Here is a 24,432-nt window from a genome sequence, read left to right as displayed (position 1 = left end):
TAGCTTTTTCTATTCAAAACCATAGGTTCTTTTCTTCTTGGTTATCCAATATATTTTCTATCAAATAAATGTAGATGTAGCAGCAGATTTATTTCATGGTACACACACTCACATATAACTGTATTTTTTTAAAAAATGGGTCTCACTGAACAATTCCATTAAGTTAATCTGTAAACTTTGACTTCTCTACAGGGGGAGAAAACTATTCAGGCAGTGCCAGCAGGAGCAAAACCTGCTATCATCACTGCCACAAGACCCATCACAAAAATGATTGTTACACAGCCAAAAGGAATAGGGTCCACGGTCCAGCCAGCCACCAAAATCATCCCAACTAAAATTGTTTATGGTCAACAAGGGAAAACACAGGTACAGTGAGGACCCTTTTCTGTCTTGGAATGTACCCCTACATTTTAATGGGAAGTAAATAATTTTTCAGTGTGTTTTCTCATTTGTTCCAGGTTTAATATATATCTGTGGGGAATGAGACTTAGTGGTGTAATGAGGTGGCCTCAATCCTGATTTCTCAAGCACAGTATCTGCATTTGTTAGCTTTTTTCTGAAGGCCTAGAGCAAGCCAAAAGGATTTACTAAGCCTTTTCTGGAGCTGAAACTGTCTGGCCATGGCTCCAGATACTTGTTTACATCTTACTGTTAATGGTTAGACCATTAGAAATAAAGATGCAGAGTCTGGACATAGGTCATTCATCAAATCTGGGGTTTTATTGAAGTTTATTTTCTGCTTAATACCTGTTCTGGCTGTCCGTGCAACCTTGTGTAGTTGGTGGGACTTTATACAGAGACTCTGGCTTATTTCTGGATGCTTTCAGTTTCAGCTTTTTCTCTGGCTGCACTTAGTATTTGAAAGAACTAAGCTTTTATGAGATGTAACATTTTGTGTGTATTGGTTGTTCAAGACTCTATTTATTGTGGAAGTGCTTGTCCTTACCAGTGCAGTGCATGTTCCAGCTCACTTGCATAGCTTTCTCTTATCACACTAGTTTTATCTAGTCCTGAAAAATAACTGTTTAGTGGTTTATTGTATTAAACACTTCAAATTGCTGAATGAGAAGTACATTCTTGTGCATTGCCATTTACTTGGATTTCATGGTTTAATAATCAAAGTTGCTGAATTTAGAGGTAGACTTTCCAAGTAAAACATTAATGTTATGTAGGTGGTGTACATAGATCTGAGTGGTACCCTGTACTCTGATTGCTCAGACCTATTTTTGTGAGTGCTTTTGCTATAAAAAAAATTTACCTTTCTAATTAGGTCCTCATAAAACCAAAGCCAGTGACATTTCAAGCAACAGTTGTGAGTGAACAAACCAGACAGCTGGTGACTGAAACGTTACAGCAGGCTTCAAGGGTAGCAGAGACAGGAAACTCATCTCTCCCAGAAGTGAAAGAAGAACCACAAACCTACACTGACAGTAGTTCTTCTTCTACAGAGTCTTCCCAGAGCTCTCAAGGTCTGTGTTGGTCAAATAATGTGTGAGTAGTCTGTCTTCTAAGCATGCCAGCTTGCTCCAGAGAGCTCTATGTATCTCCTTTTAGCACGGGTTTCACCCCATCTGTTTGCAGTGAAGCACCATTGTTCCTGTACTTTTATTTTCTTTTTTCTTTTGAGCTACTTACCACTTCAATCCTGAAAAGTGGTGATAAAGGTGTCTTGCTGGGCTCCAACTTGCTGTTACAATGCAACCTGTTCTCTCTTCCTGGAGAGTCTGCCAGAGGTAGACAGGGTAGCAAGTTTTGGAGGTTATTTTGGCAGTCCATGCTTTGCCACTGTCTTTCCAGATTGTATGGAAACATCTCTCTGCTGCATGTCTGAAAGCTGCCATGGGACCAACACAAATCTTGGTCCTTTTATAGATGTGTACATGCATCAGGATGTGTATCAGACATGCAGTCCTGATGGGAATTCTGCCTGGCTTCAAGCCATGATACAGATCCAGCTCTTTGTGTGTAAGAGGAGCAATAAGTAACAGGGCATAAACAAAATCCAACCTGTGTTCAGGAGTGACTGTGATACGTATCAGTACAGCAAATTAAAGCAAGTGTCTCAGTGAAGCCATTGTACCTTTTCTATATAGTCTATATGGCCATGTAAGTAAGGTTTTAAAACGTTCTGAAGATTCAACCAACTTACCAGAATTTTGGTGCTATTAGTTCAGAATGCTGAATATATGCTGATCACCTGAACTGATAAAACCTTCTGGGAAAAAAGTTCAATCCAAGGCAAATTTAACATACAAAGAAACCTGCTTAATTTTTCAAACAAAATCTTTTACAAAAAACTGAGATACAGAACTTTTGGTTTTTTGCTGGAAACTGTTCATAACATCAACAGCATCTTACTTCAAGAATCAATTGAAACAGAAACAATAGTGTTGCAGAATGAGACTATGCATCCTTGCAATGTTCAAAACTAATAAGTAATGAGTAATTTGGTATAATTTTAAATTATCACCCTGCTTTAAAGCAAGAAGTTGGATGAGAGCCCTCCAACCCAAAATGGTTGTATGATGACTTGAACCAGCAGAGGTTGCCCAGAGAAGCTGTGGTTGCCTCATCCCTGGAAGTGTCCAAGGCCAGGTCAGACAGGGCATGGAACAACTTGGTCTAGTGAAAGGTGTCCCTGCCCTTGGCAGGAGGTTGGAATGAGATGAGCTTTCAGGTTTCTTCCAACCCAAACCATGCCATGATTCTCTGATGTGCCTTTGGTTTTTTTTTTGCAAACAGATTCTCAGCCTGTAGTCCATGTGATTGCTTCAAGAAGTCAAGATTGGTCAGAACATGAAATTCCTGTGGACACAAACCCTACAATAATTTACCAGGACGTATCCAGTGAATCTCAGTCAGCCACTTCCACAATAAAAGCTTTGCTGGAACTTCAGCAGACAACAGGTCTGAAAACCCATGAGATTGTTTAGGATAACTTCAGAGGTTACTTGTTGCTTAAGCACACTTTTGTAATAAGTTTTGTAATTGAAAAGCACTTACCTTGAATCAACTTGATTCTTTCTTTTTTATCCTGTATCAGTTTGTTTGCGTCTATATTTGTTCACTATATTTAATTAAACTGATACATCTATATTGTAGATTTATTTTATTATGAACGTTTATTTATTAGAGGTTGATTTTATGCTTTGCTTTTCTTCTAAAGCAGTGAAGGAAAAGTTGGAATCAAAGCCAAGGCAGCCTACCATTGACTTGAGCCAAATGGCTGTTCCAATCCAGATGACTCAAGAAAAGAGGCATTCTCCAGAAAGTCCTTCAATTGCTGTTGTAGAGTCAGAACTAGTGGCTGAATATATCACAACTGGTAAGTGTCAAAGGTTAGTGTGAGGATGGTTTAGCACTTGAAGTCTGAGGACTTAATTTTGGAGTTTTCTTACAATAGGTTTTACTTGTGTTTTTGCTGCAATTTTTTGTAGAGAAAATGAGTATTTTCTTTCATTCCTGAGACCCTATGCAGGGGACAGAGATTCCATCTGCCTTGCTGGGTCATAAGGGAAAATGTTTCTAACTGAAACAGAGTGATTGCTTCAGGATAGCTTACTTGAGTGGACTTTCCGTTCCCTGGATGTAGAAGACAAACTGTCCCACCATCCTTAAAGGAAAATGTCCAGTAAGAAGAAAGTAGAAAATGAAACTAGAGGAGCATACTGAAAGCCAGCCTAGTTTTTGTACATATTGAAAGGAGTCAGACATTGAGTTTGTTAAAATCCATTTAGTCCCAAGTTAAAGCCAGGTGTGCATTTAGCATGGTAATGTAGCCCCAGTTTTTTCATTTTCTAGAAAGCCTTGAACTAATAAATATGCCCTTCTAAAATATATAAGTTACTCAAATTCATCTCTTTAAATTCTTGACTCCTCCTCTTTGCACATCAATTTTATATAAGTCCTTTCTCATGTCTCTCTGATGTTCCCTACTACCCCAGAACACTAGGTATGCACCACTTCCCATACATACATGAAAGGATCAGATTACCTGTTTTCCATTTTAATTCTTAAACCCATATTGTTGATCTCTATATTATTTAAAAAATTAAAGCAAAAACATATGGAAAGTCTACATTGGAAAAGAGAAATAAAACTTAATTGTATTAAACTGTATTAGTACATATCTGTAGCTCCACAATTTTAGTGCTAAATGTCTGATCTGATATTTTCATTTTGTTCTGTACCTCCTCCCCTTGCTCCCATCCCTTGAATGGCCTGAATTTAAGTTGTATGAAATTTGAGCTTGGGAGGATGTTATTTTTCTTTTAAATGGCACTTGCTGTATTTGGCTTCAATTTCAAATATTTGAATCATGCTCCCTTGGATCTCCTTTAGAACAAGCTCCAAATAAATGGTGTTAAAGTGCTTTCCAATTAGCAGTCAAATATCTTCACTGACACAGATATTGTACATTGAGCTTCTCTTCAAGGTTCCATTTTTTGACACGGCTTGCTGTGAAAGTTGATGTACAAGAAGGCCTTTTGCAGGGAAGATGGAAGATTACAGTCAGTGTCTTTGTAGACTTCAGTACTTTTCTGCAGCTTAGAAACCATACAAAGTACAATGGCTAAAAATTTCCTGGAGATATGGAGATACTATTTGAAATATTAGGATTTCTGTAAAGATTGATTTGAAATGTGGGAATCTTCCAGAGAAGTGCAGGCTGGGTTGGCAGCAGCAGGTTCTCCTGCAGCACTAAACTGGTTATTTTGCACTTAGATTTTTGTCCCTTCTCCCAGTTTCTCTGAACATTGCCAAGGAATGCAAGTAATTGAGTTTCTTTTTGGTTTGATTTGTGCTTCTCTGAATTTATCAGTAACTCACATAGCCATATTTTCTGCTAAAAATTCAGTAGTAAGATAGTAAAGGACCTATAGTCTATTGTGAAATGTCCTGCATGTGCCTTGACCAAAGGATTAGGTATTTGGGAGCTGGGATTCAGAGTGTGCTTCCTCATGAGATGAAGGGAGCAATTCACACATCTTAGTGTCACCGTTTTCTGTCTGTCTGCAGACTCAGGAAGACAACACTGTATTGGTTCACATTCGGAAGAATATCTACACAACCATATAGGTTAGAAACTTTATTTTTAAATTAAGTTTTCAATTGTGTAGGAATTGTTGGGAGATATCCAGGATAAATCTGGCACAGCATGCAGGCCAGTATTGATGTAAACCAACTTTCTCGGAGTGAGAAAGTAAAATTACCATATTAATTCAAAATTTGACCTTTCTTTAAAAAAGACCTTTCAGAAAGGTCACGAGAAACTTCTTAATTTTAAGCTATGTTACAACTGAGTTTAAACTTTGTTCTCCTTCAGTGATTAAATACTTTGTAACTAAGAAATTAGGCTACACAAATATTTGCATGTTAGTATGGACAGACATAAAGAGCTTTGGATTCATATTTTATCACTGACTGGAATATAGAATTTTTTTTCTTTGCAGCACATGATTTTTCTGTCAATCCACTGTTTAATTACAAGCCTATCACTATAGCTCTGTAACTCAAGCTAGATCTGTTTTCAAAAGTGACATAGACCCCTAACAAGGTCTACATTTTTTGATCTATCATTTCTGATCAGCCTCACTTGCTTTAATAATACCCAAACATTTTCTAATCTGTTATTTTAGTAATCTAATCTTGCTAATCTTTCAAATTTAGTTTATGCTCTGGGGAGTATTGTGTGCACTTTATCAGTGATGGAAGCCTGGTGAGCAAGGCTTGCTGTTCTTAATTGCAGTCAATTGTGGACGTACTTTTAACAGTGTAAAAAACACATAATTACTTGTGTTCTACAGCAATATTATAGTGCTGTATAAAGAACCCAGCTGAACATAAAGTATAAACTCTGCTTGCAAAATTGGTGTATTGGGAAAGGGTGGCTAGAGGAGGTTTGGACCAAGTGTGGTTACGTAGGAAACAGAGACAAAAGCAAGGCCTCAGAGTTGCTACTTTAAGAGGGTTCTCAGCATAGCTCATTAAGGTTGGGGCACTAGCACAGAGAGAAAGACATTTTACATGCTTAGATCTTTTTCACTTACGTAGGCTTTCAGTTGAAGCTTAACTGAAAAGCAAACAGTTGAAGTTCCTGCAGTTAGTTCTGGAGAAGTGCCACTGACCTCTTTACTTTCAGTCAGTCATCGGTCCCAGCCCCACCAGTCATCTCAGCCCCAGAGGACTCTGCTGCAGCACGTGGCTCAGTCACAGACAGCAACGCAGACTTCTGTTGTGGTGAAATCTATTCCTGCATCCTCCACTGGCGCCATTACCCATATCATGCAGCAGGTTGGATCCTTTATTTTCCCAGCAGTCTATAAACAGCAGTAGGTCATATAAATTACATAGGACCAGGGCTTATTCTGAATGTATATGTATCACGGTGCTGCCACCAAAAATGTTCAGCGTACAGGCAAATTAATGATTTTGATATCACTTCAATAGCCAAAGGAGAGGAGGTTTAGATTAAATATTATAAATTATTTCTTTTCTGGAGGGCATGAGCTGCTTAGGGAAGCTGTGGATGCCACATCCCTGGAAGTGTTCAGGGCCAGGCTGGACAGGACTTGGAGCAACCTGGTCTAGTGGAAGTCAGGGCTGTTGGACTAGATGGTCATTAAAGTGTTTTCCAAGCCAAACCATTCTGTGATTGTGTTTCGATGATGAGGGTGGTTGTAGTATTGTGGTGGCCTGACTTCATTAGATTATATTGGTGGTAGCCTAGGGGAAAGAGGGCTGAAATGGAATCTGGCCAGTACAGAGAGCACACAGTATCTTTTCCATTTGATATTTTGTTTGTGAATAGAAAACTTCTCTGAATCGAAAACGCAGATCATACTTAGATAAGGACTGTGGGGATTCCAAACTATTCAAACAAGAAGTGTAGCTTTGTGGTGAAGTCTTGCTGAAGCCACTTGAAGGACTTTGATCAGGACCTGCTCAACTCTGCAGTGCTTTAACTTGTGGGAACTTCAGCTGCAGTCCAGAACAGTACTGTGTTAGAGTTATAAACTCATGTCAGGCAATATATATTTACAGGTGTGATAGGCTGTTTGATCTTGCCAACACCATTTTTCAGTTAATTTATACATTTTGGTTTACAAAGGATAGGTTGCTCGTTGCCTCAGAAAGTCAAATGTTTGTGTAATGCCCAAGAAAAATTGCAATGCAATTTTGAGAAAGGAAGGAGAGGATCTCTGCTAAAATAGGACATCCTGTAGTTAAATGGGGCCATGCAGAAGAAACCCTATAGAAGATGATTAGGCTTTCAAGAGACAGAATAAAAAATTAATTGTGCAGAGAGACTCTGGATTGAGTGAGGAGCTACTGGCTCAGCCACCTCCTACTCCCTGCTGCCTCATATCCAACTGCCAGGCAACCTTAGGAAGCTTTGAGCCTCAGTCTGACACAAGAGAGAACTACATAATCCCTCAGAGTGTTAGTTGTGAAGCTCATGTTCTCACATAGAGATGTACCACAGTTTAACATGATAATAATAGATTTTAATTGTTTATATACTGTGAAATAGCCATGTAAGAGTATCTTTTTATACATGCCTTGGCATTCTGTAATGGTAAAAAAAGTTAAAGTAGTCCACTTGAAACATTAAAAATTATTTCTAGATTGTGTATTCTTATATTCCTCTTTACTAACTTGCTCTAAATTCTTCTTCCTAAGGCCTTAAGCAGTCACACTGCATTTACCAAACACAGTGAACAACTTGGAACTGAGGAAGGAGAAGTGGAAGAGATGGACACCTTAGATCCTCAGACTGGCCTGTTTTACAGATCTGCCCTGACACAATCGCAGGCACAAAAGCAGCAAAAACTGAGTCAGCCGCAGCTGGAACAGACTCAACTGCAAGTGAAAACTCTGCAGTGTTTCCAGACTAAGCAGAAGCAGACAATCCACCTGCAGGCTGATCAAATCCAGCACAAACTCCCACAAATGCCCCAACTTTCCATAAGGCATCAAAAGCTAACCCCCCTGCAGCAAGAGCAAGCACAGACCAAACCAGATGCACAGCACCCCCCACATCATATGATGGCCAAAGAAAGGCAACTCCCTACCTTAGTGGCACAGCCACAGCAAACTGTAGTACAGGTGCTTGCAGTAAAAACCACGCAGCAGCTGCCCAAACTGCAACAGGCACCAACGGCACAAAAAATCTACGTGCAACCCCAGCCCCCCCAGAGTCAAATGCAGCTACCTGCCTCTTCAGAGAAACAGCCAGCAAGCCAGGTAACGGAATATTGATAGCATGCAAAATACACGTCGCTGTTCAAGGAAAAAAAATAAAACACCGACCCTGTCGCTGTAGCAGTGTTTTGTCTTGGCAAGAGAGAATCCCTCATTCCGCTGGTAGTAATTACCCCAGCAGAAGGTTGACACTAGGAGAGAGAAGCACATGTTATAGGGGAAAAACCCATAGGGCTCACAAACGTATTTTGTTGGACAGTTTTTATTAATTTCAGCCACCACTGGTTCATGGGATTTGTCCCTAGTTATTTTAATTTTTAGGTAATGACACATTCGTAATTTCCACTCCCATAGCACTTTTTATTTCTGTAGAAATAAAGATGAATACACTGCAGTCTCCTAAGATTCTCCATTGTTCCTCTTCCTTTGTAGTTTACATCTTCCTGAAGTTATATGGCTTTCATGTACAGGAGTATTTTGATTTTCCTTGGGAGGGAAAAAGGCAGAGACTGAGGAACATGGGGAAAAAAGTATTTTAACTAACTACAGAAAAGTACAATTTTTTTTTGGTCCTTTCAGGAACAGACGTGAAAACTAGCAAACATACCAGGGGGCTGCAAATCCCAGAGGAAAACTAGGCTGCTATGATATTATACTGCTACAATCCTATCTAGCAGCCTAAAAAGCTGCTTCTCCCCAGGCTTCAATTAACTGTTGCCCTATCATTGCTAATTCCTTTGTTAAAACATTGAGTTTCAATTGTCTTCCTAATAGCAAGTATGTTGTTTGTACCATTCTGTCCTTGGTAATATTGCTGAGGATTTCAATAAAAAAAAAAATTAACTGTAATATGCACAACAAAAGTTAGATTTTCAGGTGCAACATCTAACTGTAATGCAAGGATCCACTGTTACAGAGATAACTTTTGAGGGGCGTGAGCCTCCTTTTGTTTCAGAGGTAGCAGGTGGCAGTTCTGTGTCCAAACTGGCATTGCTGGTTACCAGCCTATTTCCCATGCAGGCATCTACGGAGACATCAGTAGCAGATATATTGAGAGTGTCTATGGTGGAAGCTCACATTGATGCAAACATAGAACATACCATAGTGGATTCCCCAAACAAGGCCACGTCCACTAGTAAACCTGCTAGTGAAGCAGAGTCGTCACCTTGTACCCAGGGCCCGAGGGTGGCTGCAGTAGGGATGATGGCACCTTCCATCCCCCAGCAACAGACACATACAGAATCCAGCTCAAGTCCTCCTGCTGTTGGTCCTACTTTAACAGAGAGGAAACTCGATGCACAAGGAATACCTACAACAAACCAGTTTATACACATTCAGCATATATCACAAAAGAAAGCTGAAGAGAGCTCATCAGAAATTGTTGTCCAGGTAAGAGAAGACTGAGCAAATAAGGCAAAGATTGAGCACAGCAAACACGTGACTGATGCCATGATAGCCACTGAATGATGTTTGAGTACTTGTGAGTTTATTCCCCAGGTTTTGGTTCTGTCTGGTTCTGTTTCTACCCTTAGCTTGGAATCAGTTGCTACATTGAAGTGTAATTCTTCTTAATTGGGCTCAGGTTTCTGTATCATTCAGATACTGTGTGTCATTCACTCTGCCCTCAGTGTTTTCCTTCTCTTAAAAAAAACCAACCAAACTCATTTTACAAAGTACTTTAATTTACAATGCTTAAAACTGCTTCAAACTTAGTATGGAGTTATGTTCTAGAATCTTTTATATTATCTATTAAATTTGCTTCCAAGTGTAAAATTAATGACATTGTAGAGTTGTGCTTATTCAAAAGGTTCAGCAAATAAGGTCTGAAATCAGAAGAAAGCTTTTTAACTTCACTTAGGGTAAGACCACTTCTGAGATAAAATTACTATTGATCTTCAGCCTAAATGCTTTGACTCATTTCCTAACTGCTTTGTTTGATATTTTCATTGATTCTGCTGCCTTAAATATGATGGTTTATGTTGTAATAAGTTGTCAGAATGTCAGCTTAGAAAGTATATAAGGCTTCCAAGTGATATAATGTGAATCTTTTTAGACAAGTTGGCATGGCATCTGTTCACACAAATGGTAGGGTGGATTGAAATTGTTTTAATATGTATCATACATGTGTTACAGTGAAAATACTTCTGATGTGGGAAACAATTTGTGTACAGAGAGTTCAATTTTTTCATTTTACTTCTTGAAGTCTTTACTGGGGCTAGCTTCTCTTTTGTAGTAATTACCTGTTCTGTATTCATTTCAAGTCCTACTTATATAGAAAAAGATAGATTTCTGTTTTACTTCAAACCTGTATCTTTTGAGAATTTATACTATTTATCATTGTGGCATGCTATGAGCTGTTTCAAAGTCAAACAATGCCCAGAATTTCAGTTGTATAAAGTCAGAGATTTAGCTTTTTAACCTATGAAAGTACAAATAAAAATAAATAACATAATAACCAGAATAATAATCTTAGAAATAAATAGCAGTTGTGTTTCCTCAGCCTCTGAGCTGCAGCTCTGAGCAGGGCCAGAGCTTGAACTCTGTTTTATACAAAAAACATAATCCTCCTGGAGTGCTTGGGCAATGAACTGCCTGGTGGGATTCTTGGTGTTGTCCTGTGCAGGGCCAGGAGTTGGACTTGATGATCCTTGTGAGTCTTTTTAACTCAGATTATTCTTTTACCACCGTGTCTTCTCTGAAAAAGATCAGGCTGAAGAAAATATTATCTCTGCTTTGGGTTTACAGTATGGTGGATAATTGACATTGGTTATGCTGCCCCAGACCTTAAGGGAAAATCAAAGGCCTGGAGTGCAAGATTATTCAAATTTTACCTTTCAAAACCCAATTCAGTGAAAAGCTGCTTTGAAGCCTCAGTTAGGGAAGATTGCCCTTGGAAACCAAATAACCCCTTTTCCACAAATCTCTCTGCTTGCACAGATGCCTTTACCTTCAATATTGTTCATTAAACTTCAATATTTTCTTTCTTTCAGACTATCCCTCACTATCCCATCCCTTGTCACTCCAGCTCCAATGTGGTGGTGGAACCCAGCGGGCTCCTGGAGCTGAACAACTTCACCAGTCAGCGCCTTGATGATGAGGAGACAGCAATGGAGCAAGATGTGGACAGTAGCACTGAGGATGGCACTGAGCCCAGCCCCTCTCAAAGTTCTGTTGAACAATCCTAAGGAATAGAGACATTGGAGTGTACTTTTAAAATATCTTGGGATTTTGAGCATCCAAGATGCCCTTCTATTGTGATGTCTTAGAGCACTTAGCCTACTAGAATTGTTCATCGGACTCTTGAAGCATCAGTATGTTTTAACAAGACAGTATTGCAAAAGCTGAATATTAAAAATTGTTTTGGAAAAAAAAAAAAAAGAGAATATGTAGGTACCAAGATTTAGTAGACCTGTGACAGTGGAATGTACTCCTGTTCAAAAACAAATCTGTAATGAATACAACTTGTGCTATTGAAGCCCTTACCCAGATACTGAAACAGCTTTAAGTGAAAAGGGATCATTATTTTGCTGTGTCTTTTTAGCTGTTGAGCAAAACACCATTAAAAAAAGGAAAACATTTAATAAATATTTTTATTTTCAAATAGCATGTGAGAGAAAAAATGTCTCTGACAGTGCTTGAAAAGCCCCAGAAATTTTGGAATTGAGTGGCTTTCTTGCACTCAATGCTCACTTAAAAATTTCAGAAGTTTAAAATATTTTTTTAAAATTCTTGTGGTAAATATTTTGAAATAAGCAAAATCTCTTAACTGGTAGCAAAGTGGATTTGCTAGTGGAGTTTTGTTTTCATGCTTTACAAAAAGTAGTAAGTAGTAGTAGTAGATGAGGCATTTCTTTCTGCCATAAGCATACAAATTGCTCATCTACTCTAGTTAATCTTTGATTATTTATTTAAATACAAAATTTAAAGTGAGACAAGTTGTTGAAAAAAGTTGCTGTGAAACAGGCAGTTGTATTAACTCTAGTACAAACCAAGCAGAAGGAGGTGCATTTTGCTATTAATCAGTTTTTCCAAATTGGGGATAAATAGTTCAACATCTTTCCAAGTTGAACTTGAGAATTTAGAAGTGAGCTAAGACTTCTAAAAATCTATATTTTACTCTTACATGCTGTTTTTAAATTTGACCATTTGGGGAGTTTAAAAGCTTAAATGGGTATATAACAGTGGGTTTTCAAAATTAGCCTTATGCCTTGGCTTAATGAAGCAATACATTGGGGTTTTGTGGTAGTTACAAGTCACAGAGAGTGGTTTGGGTTCAGATGGGACAAGAGAGCCAGTTTTAATACATTCTGATAATAAGACAATACTTTTTTTTTTTTCAAAATGTATATAAAACCATGTTTTTAACTGTTTTGTATAGATTTCATTATAAATAACTAAGCATTTTATGACTTTGACATATCATTTAATTGTATATTAATGTATAAGCCTAACTGCCCAGTTTTGGTGCTGAAGTACTGTAAGTAGATTTCATCCAAAGTCTAATACAGCTTTTTGCATCAGTCTTTTCTTTTTAAACTGTCATTTTACTGTTGATATTGTAGTTAAGGTTAAATTCCAATTGGAGTAGCTCAAACTGAAAAATACAAACCCTAAAAAACCATTTATCTTACCTGTTCTGAATCCACTTATGTTAGAACTTGCAGTAACCCCAAGAGGGGGCTCTTGATTTTCTCTAACATCAGTTGTCTTATAAACGAAGTCACTAGGACCTTCATATACTTCTTTTTTCCTTCTGTTTTCTTTTTCCATCAACGTTAGTTCTAAAATAATGTAGAATATAATTGTGGAGAAATATCCTGATAAATTTGACATGCAAATACTGGAATAGTGGGTTATGAAACTAATGATTTTTGTGTTACCTTTGTGTTGAAATTAGTATTGGTTTGGATTCTGATATCCATAGTGCTCAGGACTGAAGAGAATAATATGTTATAAATTAAACATTCCACATTTCTTTCTTTAGTTAAATAATAACCCTGCCAATATGTCATTGTAGGTAGTTAAGGTTTTTATAACTGTTTGGGAGATTTTACACTGGTTTTAATGAAATCACAGCAATCAACAAAAGTGAAGAAGTTATGCTCTAAATTGTGAAACTTCCACATTGCTACAGGATGACAAAAAGAGGCTTAATACTGGTTATTGGTAAATAGACAGTTTGTTGTGCTTTGCACAAGTCAGCTTAAGGAATGGTCTGTATTTCCATACCCAACTGTGAAGGGCCCAGAGCAGGTGACATATACAGTTATTTTTTCTTATATCAAATTTTCATTGTCACATGGGCTTTTGCAGTGCTTTGGGTGTCCCTGGTGTATGTAGGACAGGAGGGCCATGAGAATATAAAAGAGAGCAAGATTTTTCTTAAGCTTATGACTAAGAACATTGCCCTAAGTTACAGTTTCAATTTTAGGTGAAGGTATATGGTCTCCCCAGCCAAAAATAGATACCCAGAAATAGTGTAAGGTGAATTCAACACATAATAGATTCACTGTATTGTTGAGTTCTGGTCCAAGTTATTCTGATGTTTCATGTAAGACGTTTGTTTACCTCTTTAGTGATGACTGGAGCAAAGGTATGGACAGCTACAGTGAACTATCTGACAGTTCTTTGAAGACAACAAATTGTTTAACATCTGAAAGCTTTTCATGTTTCTCTGAGAAGGGATTGATTTAAGGTTGGCAAGTTGAAGCACATGGTGGGGATGTCTAGGGGTGATGTGAGACATTTAGAAGAAGGAACTTTGGTAATCAGTGTGTTCATTCTTGATATTCTTGTATTGCTGCTTTCCCAAATTTCAACTTGTCTTCAGATTCTTTTATTGAATTTCTGTGTTTCAGCACTTCATCATATGAATACCTTTACAGATAAGAAATGGACAAGGTGAGATAACATGTAGGGTAGATACAGTTGGGGGCTTTTTTTAACATGATTTTTTATAATGGCAGTAAGATAAGGTGCTTGGGCATTTGGCCTTCTCTCCTTTGCATGAACTCCAGGCATCACTGCCTGTTCTTTTGTCCTGCCTGGCAGATGTGCAGCTTTTTTCCTACCTGCCTTTGGGATATTTCATCCCCCTTCAGCCATGTATCCACTTCTTACAGCCCTATAAATATCATCAAACTGCTAAAAATAAAACAACAGTGTGTAAAACAATATTTGCATATTCCATGTCCCTTATAAGATGCAACTTCATTCCTGAAATTAATTTGATGTCCTTTCTTGGAATGGAAGAAAGAGTAGGTATGATGGTGATCATCCCAGTAGGGAATAGGCTTGTATCTTATCAGAAAACTGGATAAAATGTAGAGCTAGGAAAATGGCATTAATTAGTTGCTTTGAATTCAGCAGTTTAATGAACATGCTCTGGTGCTGCAGCAACACACATGAATTTTCAAAAAAGGATGCTAAGAAAGTGAACTGAAGTTAGAGGAAGTACTGAAACTATGAGGAATTTATGTGTCCTTTAAAAATGCAAGGAATCACAGAAGACTTTTCTGCATGTTTTCTGGAAGGGTTAAACCATTGTGGTGACTATTTTCAGTCTCAGTATTTCTCCGACTTACAAAACAAGCTTTTGAAATTTCAGAGCAAAATAGAAAAAGGCCCCTTAGGGCCCTTTGAACAGAATACATGACTAAATCAATGGGATTAAAAAAAAAAAAACCACAAAAAAAAAAAAAAAAAAAAAAAAAAACAAAAACACAAAACCACCTATCTAAAACTGTCTAAAAAATTATGAAATTTTGAATTAAGACTATATGCTTTTGTTTCTAATGCAGAAATAATTCCTGAAGTCTAATGATTCCACAGGTGAAGGTGGTTGTGCATTCCCACAGGTGCACACAAAGGCAGATGATTTCAGCTTGGCAACATTGAATCCAGATAAAAATGATCATAATTTAAGGTCATGAACTAGAAAAATACTGCTTTGGGGTTTGCCTGTATTGGAACAAAAGTATGTTTAGCACCTGTGTGTCTATGCTTGGCTCCTTTCCCTAAGTTTTGAAGTAAACCATGACAAATGTATGCTAACACCTCTGCATGGTTTCCTTCCAAACTGTGGGACTCAGGTTTTTCTCCTACTCAGAGTCTGTCCTGAGAATCTTTGAATCTGTTTTCTTCCATCAGAAAATAAATGCTTACCTTATGATAAATGTAGAGCTTAACATAGCTTATCAAAGAGAAAGTTAGGGAAGAAGTACCTTTAGGTGTATTTGTGGATTCCTTTGCAAGAAGAAATTGTTGTTGAGGCATTTCAGTTTAGTATTTAGGTAAAGTATCATCATCAAATAATTTGGGTTCGAGTGGACATTAAAACATATCCCGTTCAACCCTCCAGCCATGGACAGGGACACCTTCCACTAGACCAGGTTGCTCCAAGTCCTGTTCAGCCTGGCCTGGAACACTTCCAGGGATGGGGCAGGCTCTGGGCAACCTGTGCCAGGACCTTGACACTTTGACAGGAAAGAAAAAAAAAATATAAAAGCTTGGGAAAAAAAATCAGTTGTAAGATTGAGGATAATTAACTGTGTTTGACAAGGGGGATAGTATTTTGTCATTTGCAGTCTTTTCTCTCCAATCAGCACAGATGCTGCAATTTGAAATCTAGTGGCCTTGTATCTATCTCTGATACTGGCAATTGAGAGTTGTATTAGGATGCTAAGGATTTAAACTGAGAAAAAAAAAGAGAACTTGGTGGTACCTTGAGGCATGTAGAGCTATGACTGGCATGCAGATAGTTAATCATCTTGGATGGGTTTGGGGGGATGGTGTTTTCACTGTACTTTGGTGAAAAGTTGTTGAAGTGTTAAAATAGGAAAAATAGTACCTGCAAACTTGCTAATTAATTCTAGAGAAAAGGGCCTTTGAATTATTTGGTACAGAAAAGATATTAAGTTTTCAAGAACTGTGGACTGAAGAGTAATCAAATAGTCTTGCATAATTTTTAAAGCCCAGGACTGCCCCCTCAGCAATAGCTCAAAACAGGATTATTTATAATAATAAATAATCCTGTTTCCAGTTCAAACCATTCTGTGATAACTGTTAGAAATGTTCAGTACTCCAGACCTGGTCCTAGTTAAAACTTCCTATGAATTTAGTTTTGCTCAATCTTTGGCCTCTTTAAAAAAAAAGAGTTGTTTGTGTTTTGGTTTGGTTTTACTTGTTTGTGTTTTTTGTTGTTGTTTTTTGTTTGTTTGGGGGTTGTTGGTTGGTTGGTTTGTTGCTTGGGGTTTTTTTAGGTTTCTTGGTGTTTTCATTGACTTTCCAGCTCAGTATGGCTTTTAGCAGTTTTGAAATTTTCTGTGATCCTGGTGATCTTTTTTCTGTAGCCATTATTAAATGGATTTAGAAAAGCTACTCTTGTCACCCAGCTGGGAGTGGGTGATTAGGACCATGGGCTTTTCTGGGCTGTTACTGAGCCTTTCAGAGGTAGCCATATCAGCCAGTCTCTTATGCACTACATATGGGGTTTAGACTCCAATAATAATTTGGCTTGGTAGAAGGAACCAAGATTATCTAATTCTGTCACTTGAATGCCCAAACTACCTAGCATGAACCATTTTTGATGACACTTTTACTAAAACTTTGATAATCCTTACTTTTAACAGCCTAATATATTACTCATTAGAGCAATACATTATTCAGAAATTGTCTTTTATGGTAAAAAAAAAAATCAGTTTATTACAGCTCTTAGCCAGAACTGTTCCACAGCCTCATAGATCTCCAGTATTTTGTGACTTCCTTCATATCAGGCTCTACCAGAAGTCAGCTAAAGGCTGTGGAAGTGTCTCTGCACAGGTTTTTTTACTGTTAAGGATGCTGCCCAAGACCTGCATACAGCAAAAAGCTGGGAACAGTTCTTTGTGCCTGCGTCACTGAGGTCAGCAGGAAGCTCTGGAGATTATCTGGTCCAACCCTCTTGCTCAAAGGAGGGTCAGACTGCTCAGGCCATGTCACGTGGGGTTTTTTGAAATCTAGCATGATGGAAACTTGTTTTTCTCTTGGTTTGTTTTGGATGTGAAATAAAAATACTATATCGAGAAGAGACTCACAATGACATGAGAACAAACCACAGGGAAGAAGCACAAATTCAGTGAGAACAAAGTGTTGTAGCTGAAGTGTTCCCAGAAACAGGGATATTTGTTTTCTTCTCCAGACTTCAACTTGTTCAATTCTCCCTGCACCCACTTCAGGACTGCAGAGACACAGAGTACTAACAAAACACTGTCATCAGATGTCACTTTCTAGTATTTCTTAATATTAAAAAGGTGTCCAGAGAAAGATTTGAATGCTTGGAAATGTTTTTTTTCCAACTGCATCAATCTACAGGTGGATGCAATAGCTGTTACTGAGCGTTGTGCAGCCTTGGTTTTCACATTAAAATATATAATATAGATGTATAGGTGACCACAGCATAGTTTTAGCTCTTGATTTACATCTTTTGTTCAAATATACCATGTAAATGTGACACATCCAAGCCCAGAATTACTAATTTGAGAGCTGGAGGGTTGCCTTCCCTGTGAAGCAGGGATTTTGGTCAGCGTGGAGCCTTGCTAGAGCCATTCCTTGAAGATGCACATACTCATTTGGTTGTAGATTATGTTCCCCTCTGGGTTTGTCCTGAGGCATGCATGAGTTCTCCTGTAATAAAGGGAATTGAGAAGACCAAAATCATAATAAATATCTGCCAAAGCATCTTAACCCAGGAAGATGCTGCAAAGCAGAATTTATTAAGTAAGAGAAGAGAGAGTAAAGCTTTACAACAAATAATTGTTATCAAATGGCCGTATTATAAATAATTGCTATGAAATTTAACTGATAGTAGGGCACAGAGAGTGAGGAACTGCCTTGTCTGATCAGCCACTGTGAAAGTTCTGCAGGGCTTGGGGTTATTTCTGGTTAGGGTTAGCACAGGTGTTTCATGGAAAGTTATTGTTTGGAAATAAAATAGGAACCTCAAGCTGAAGTAAATGGGTTGAGGAACAGGGGTTGCAAACTTTAGACTTGAGGGTAAATGTAACCTAGATCTTTTAAATCTTTCAATCAAGGTGGAGATGGCACAAGAACAACTCTGGCCCCAGAGCTTTAGTCCCTTTGCAAAAGTCGGGTAGAAGAGTTATTCTGGTAAATTGGTTGATTTGGATGTACATGGTATGTACAGATGGAATGTGGGAAATGATGGTATACAGATGCCAGCAGGACAACTGGAGAGGAACTACCAAAATCCCCTGCAGAGAGCTGCAGCTCCTGTTACAGCGAGACACAGCCACGATTTGCACCTAGATGGTTGATTTGGTAGTGGTACCCTTGTTTGCAAAATTTATAAGAGCTCAAAAAGTTATCAAGTTCCCGACTGAGATGGGCTATGCCCCCCATTATCTTTTTTCTCCTTACCTTCCACACCTAGAGAAAAAAGTTTAAATTACCCAACTTCATTCTTAAAACATTTTCGTGTCCAAGAACATTTTTAGGAGAGTGAAGTTCGTTTTCATTATAAATCACATTCTCGATCTTGGTTGAGGCAGAAAGGGTGTCCTTTGTGTGATTTCCAAAGGAATTAATTATTTCCCTTGCCTTTTGTCCTGTCCTTTCTGGACTTTGTGATCATATTGCAGTAATCTACAGTCTATAGAGATTAGCAGGACAGCAGTGATGTAAGGAATGGAAGTTTATTGATATTACCAATGCTGGGGATGGGACATGGCTTGTCTGGCCCCTCCTGCTGCTGAATCAAATGGCAGCAACTGTGGTGCTTCACCCCAGAGACACTTTTGGCCAGCTGGGAGCATGGAGACAAGGCCAGACATGCTGGAGCTCAGGTGGCAGTGGGATGGAGATTCCTCTCACAGAGGGTCTGCTCCCTCAGGCTTCCCTCTGCTGGAGGGGCTTTAAAGGCAATGGTGAAGGAAAGGAGTTGGTTCTGATGGAGGGTTTTAATCCAGAGCTTTTATTCTGGTCCACAGGCTCTGAATCCAATCCCTGCTCCATCAGAACTCTCAGACCACATCGTTGCTGTCCCTTTTACCTGGGGGAGGGAAGGGGGGAAGGGGTAGGGAGGCACCAGCCAGGTACAGGAGAGAAGGTCTCAGGGGACAAAGGACACCTGGATGGCCCAGTGCCCCCCCCAGAGGTGGAGGGCATCTTTTGAGTCTGCCCAACCACTTGATGCACTTCTGGAATGCCAGGAGTGACAGACAGTGTGGCAGGGTCAGGGTGGGGAAAGGAGGAATGATCGACCCACCTGGGAGGAAATGTTCAGGGGCGATACCCGGGGTTCTGGGGTGAACCATGAAATCACACTGCAACAGAAGTTCTTATGTCAAATCTAAATTAAGTTCCCCTTGAAAATTACCAAGAAATTCTTTAGTTAGTTAGGATGACTAAAGAGAAGCATGAGACAGCTTCCTCAGCATAGTCCTAGAAGATCTAGATTTCTATGCCATGGAGACTGCCTCACAGAACTGAGCTTTGCTGTGGGATGGGGCACTGGAATAGGCTGCCTACAGAAATGATGGAATCACCATCCCTGGAAGCATCCAAAAGATGTGAACGTGACTTGGTGGTGAATATGGCAGTGCTGGCATAACAATTCAACTCAATAATCTTCTCCAACCTAAACAATTGTGTTTATGATTTGGAGGAGGACATGTGACACTCTGAATGCATGGCACAGACCAAGGTGCTGATGGTGGGAAAGATCCTCTGTTCCCAGCACCATAATATTTTTTCTATTCAGTCTTCTGTTGTATTTTTGATAAGATTTTAATAAACCTTTTAAATTTTTTAGAAGTGAGTATCATTTCTCACAACCTGCATGGCCATAGTCTCTCCTCCACTCATCCTGCAGAAAAACAAGAGGATTCTCTCCAAAGACCTATTTGGCAGCCTTCAATGGCTCCAACTTTTTTAGCAGAGAACAGGAGGGGGATGTGGGAGGTGTGGAATCCCCACCTTGAGCAGTTTGTACAGTAGTAGCAGGGAGTGTTTGTGATAGTAGCTGAACAACCTATTCTCCTGGAGTGTGGGAGTGTGTGGGAGCAAGTCCAAAATCAATATTACCCAGAAACATAACAACAATTAGCATGCATATAGTATTAAGCCTCCCTGCCTAAAATATCCTCTCAGAGCACTATCAGTTCAGAGTATTTACCTACTTACACTTCCTACTAAAAATAAACATATTAAAGTCACAAACCTACTGTGTGAGTAGGTGGGGGGAAGAACATCACATGTGAAAGTGTAGCCTGTGATATAAATTCCCCTGTGACATGTTCAGGCTTCCTTCCCATCTCACCCTCCTGGCTGTAGTTTAGATTGAGTTGCTAGACAATTCTTGCCAACTAATACCAGGACAGGGGGTCTGCTTTGTGTCTATGTTGTTATCAATTGTCCATAGTTACTTCAGCCACATTTCCAGGCAAAAGTTACCAGAAATTCTTACCTTATTTTGGGGTGGAAAAGTCTATGTTGTGTTGCTAAAGAGAATACAGACAAAACACCATTTCAGTGAGAAAATAACAGAACATTTGTGAAGAGATCAGGAATCTGGAATTCTTCTCTTCCTCCCAACTGAATGTTCTACACAAGAACATTTTCAACTCTCTTTTTGACCCTGTTAATTCTCAGATGTCTCTGTGTTCTCTGCTGGGTCTGGCTGGGTGAGGGGTCTGTGCTATTGTGCTTGGGCAAGCAGGCAGGGTGTGGGCAGGAAGCCCTGAGACCTTCCCTGTAGTGCACTGCAAGCACACTCATCTCTTGGGAAGCCACTGCTTCCATCTCGTGTGTCATGGCAGAGATGGGAGCAGCATGTGCCCTCTCAGACACTGCTGGTTCAAAGCATGGACAGCTTGAGCACTCAGCTGGGTATCCAAATATCCCCCCAGACTGTTTTCCCAAGGACCAAGCAATCCCAACATCTCTGGTATCACCCAAGCAACCCTCTGGTAGAACAGTGGTCATTGCTCTTAGTAGAAAGAGGATATAAAACCTGAGTAAGACACAGATGTGTTTGGTACAGGCCAGTTGGAAGATGGGTACCCAGGTTCATGAAGAAACCAAAATCCTCTTGAAAATTCATCTGATGTTCTTGAAAAACTGAGCATACACATTTATTTCAGAAACTTAATGGGAAACTAAAGCTACATTAAATGTAGAGGATCCTTCCTTCATCTGAGTTGATTTTCTACCAAAGTATCTAAACCTGGGGACAACCACCTCAGCCAGAGCCCTGCTGGAAGGCACTTTAGATCCTTCCTCACACATGCATGCAAGTTTTCTTGCTGAGGAAACCAGCACAGGAAGAGTAGAGGAAGGGGTGCAACTTGATCTCCTTCCTACACGCATTTAGGAGCAAGAAATGTTGCCTGTTCCTACAGTTTTGCTGTTTCCCAATGCCCATGTCACACTCCAGCCATTTCAGGATGCACGTAATAAGTGACCTTCTGCCAAAAATCCCATTTCCTTCCACACACTTTTCCTGGTAAGGATTTTGGGAGCAAGCTTGGGCATCCAGGCATTAACTAACTTACACTTAGAAGTATAATCTTCTGTTGGATCCCTGCTTCATTCAGGATGTAAATTTTTCTGCTCTTTGTCTCCAAGGAGATTATTAGAAATGCTATCTTGGTGCACCCATACAACCTGCACAGGACAGCAACTGGGTGGAAGGCCAAGTTGTATAGCACAAATTGTCAGCCAGTGTTTCCTGGATTAAGGTCATGAGGCTTTTGACTTGCTTTGAATACTTTGAATATTTTGTGGTTGTAAAAAGACATGCTCTTTTCTTAAGTGTCCCATATAGGACCCAAGACCACTAGTGGGGGTTTTTTGGGGGATGGATTTTTTTGTTTGTTTGGTTTGGTTTGGTTTGGGTTTGTGAGTTTGGGTTTTTTTTTTTGTTTGTTTGTTTGGTTTGGTTTTGGGGTTTTTTTGAGGAGAAAATTTACTTGTGGTTTCTTTCACTAAAAAAAAAAAATAGGTAAGATCTTTTGATTTAAAACTAAAAGGAAAAATCCATCATGAAGAAAAAGGCTTTGAATAATATCTTTCAGACTAACTCCAAGAAAGGTAAACAGGTCCCCCTATCTTCTAAGTGATCCACATCCCTGAACATCTGTCCCAGAATATTCAGGATCCAGGCTGCCAGCAAAAGAAGGACTGGAGATTAAGGGCTTCACCTTCGTGAAGAAACTGTACCTGACCAAAAATTACTTTGGCTCAAAGGCTCACTGTAAGATGGACAAAGTTTCATCCCAGAGCAGAAACTGATGTCAGTAGTTTGCTCAGATGCAACATTTTAACTGGAGATTTATTGAGGGAGTTTTGTTTGTTTTGTTTTTCTATTGCTTCTCTTAGCAAAAAGTTGAAACTTGTTCAGTAACGCTCTGTTTCAGTCTTTTATACGGATAATCAGACACTTAAGAAAAATCAAACAAACAACAATGTAAGTTCACAGTCAGCAAGTTTGTAATGAAAGGTGGACTGGTGACCTCTTGACAAACCTTCAGCTGAGATTTTGGCAGAACTAAAACTAAAGAGCTTTTTTCCTTATTTGCCACATGCTGCCAAATTTTAAAGTTTCCACCAGTTTCACTGGGCACCAAATAGAGATAGAGCCAGCAACAGGAAATCTGACTCAGATTTGAGTTGAGGAAAAAGCTTATGGATTAATATTACTGTAATTCATTAGTCAGCGCTTGAGCAGACCCCCAGAAGTTTTTTTTCTCACTGAAGTCACCAGAACACTGAGTACATGTTAAGTGTTTCAGATTTGTCAAAGCAAAGAGGCCCATGCTAAATCCCCCCTTCAAATGGAATTTAAACTTTGAGCTTACTAAAAAAGAACACTTTGAACAGCATGTAATCTATAAGCCCTGGAGCAAATGTATATAAAGTATTCCCTCCTGTCTTGAGCTTCTCATTGAAAATCCCAGTGCCCTTTTCCTAAAGAGGTCATCACCCACAGCACAGATTGCAAGGTCACATTTCTAACTGTGCTAGAGAAAAGCCATTTCCTCTGGGCATCCTGTGGGAACCATCCAGCACATCCAATGTACAATGGCAAGGCTCTTTCAAGAAGTTATTTCTCCAGTTATAAGACCCTGTGAAGAAACTCAGCACCCTATCACCCTGACCAAGTATTCCAGAAGCTGCAATCCAGCAGCTGTCCATAGCATAAACCAAATATATAACTAGAGGTCTGAAATACAGAGAAACAGAAAGGCATGCTGTTGTACTGACCTTTCCAAGTTCCTAGAGCATCATCTCTGTAGACCACAGAGATGATGTGCATTCACTTCACATGTTCAGTTACCACTCTGAACACAAGAAAAATTTGATGTATAAGCAAATAGCAAGCATGGCCATCTTCTAGGAAGGAGATGTGAGACCCTCAGATGGATCCCATGTTCACCATGATACCAGATGCTGAATGATGTAACTTCTCAGTGCAAATCATCACACAAATTTTGGGTATTCTCAGTTCTTTTTCCAGCATGGGTGAAACAAGCAGGCTGTGGACAGATCCTGGAAATTTTAGTCATCTTGGACTTTGGATATCCAGCTTGGGTTTAAAAATAAGCAGTAATAAGGAACTTGGATGGGCTTGGCATAGAAGGCTTCTGGGAGATAAAACTAGGTATGAAAACACTTGGAAAACTCCAGCCACCTTGTCCCATACATTTCTCTCCAATTGCAGGAAATTGGGATTGTCAATGTAGTCCTATAATTTATCTCCCAAAATAAGCCACGATGCCTCCTCCCTGATCATCCTGAGTAAAGAAAAGCTAATCTATCTTTAGGAATGAGCCAACTCTATAACTTTTCACCCTCCACTTCACACAGTCTTCCAGCACTGCCCAGGAAATCTTGCATGCACAGTCCATTCCAGGACACCCCATGTGCACTCGAAGACATACACATGTCCTAGTCACCACAATGTGGAAGATCTTCTGGGGCTGCAATATGGAGTTGATGGATTCAAATGCTTCCTGAGAAGACACAAGCACAAAGTACAAATATATAGTGCCAACAGATATACACTGGAGACAGAAATAGGATTCCCCATGGCCCCTACCCTAAGGCTAGGCCTCTCTCCTTAGGACAAACACCTTTAGTAAAGTAGTTGTGACTTCTGATGCATGCAAAAGGCTTTAGAGATGAGGTAAATGTCCTTCTTAAGCCTGAGACCCTTTCTGGCATCATTAA

The 24,432-nt window shown here is 39.3% G+C and overlaps 1 protein-coding gene across 25 annotated transcripts in view; it reads left to right on the top strand.

The window, feature by feature from the left end:
* The window catches only part of EMSY (EMSY transcriptional repressor, BRCA2 interacting), a 49,933-nt gene extending 32,663 nt beyond the window's left edge, over window positions 1-17,270 (top strand). For 9 of the 25 annotated variants that reach the window (XM_021532435.4, XM_085588846.1, XM_085588450.1 and 6 more), the window contains 9 exons: window positions 193-366; window positions 1,271-1,469; window positions 2,743-2,907; window positions 3,167-3,325; window positions 5,020-5,079; window positions 6,143-6,294; window positions 7,684-8,247; window positions 9,226-9,594; window positions 11,196-17,270. In XM_021532435.4, coding sequence (XP_021388110.1) covers window positions 193-366; window positions 1,271-1,469; window positions 2,743-2,907; window positions 3,167-3,325; window positions 5,020-5,079; window positions 6,143-6,294; window positions 7,684-8,247; window positions 9,226-9,594; window positions 11,196-11,390 — 2,037 coding nt within the window. In that variant the 3' untranslated portion in view covers window positions 11,391-17,270. Of the gene's footprint in view, window positions 1-192; window positions 367-1,270; window positions 1,470-2,742; window positions 2,908-3,166; window positions 3,326-5,019; window positions 5,080-6,142; window positions 6,295-7,683; window positions 8,320-9,225; window positions 9,595-11,195 lie in introns of those variants that run through there. The other 16 variants (XM_085588885.1, XM_085588496.1, XM_021532439.3 and 13 more) reach the window with 9 other exon arrangements.
* Window positions 17,271-24,432: the final 7,162 nt, after the last annotated feature.

The sequence above is a fragment of the Lonchura striata genome, chromosome 1 (genome assembly GCF_050655825.1).
Source record: "Lonchura striata isolate lonStrDom1 chromosome 1, ASM5065582v1, whole genome shotgun sequence".
Lineage (NCBI taxonomy): Eukaryota > Metazoa > Chordata > Aves > Passeriformes > Estrildidae > Lonchura > Lonchura striata.
This window is presented reverse-complemented; position numbering and strand designations above follow the sequence as displayed.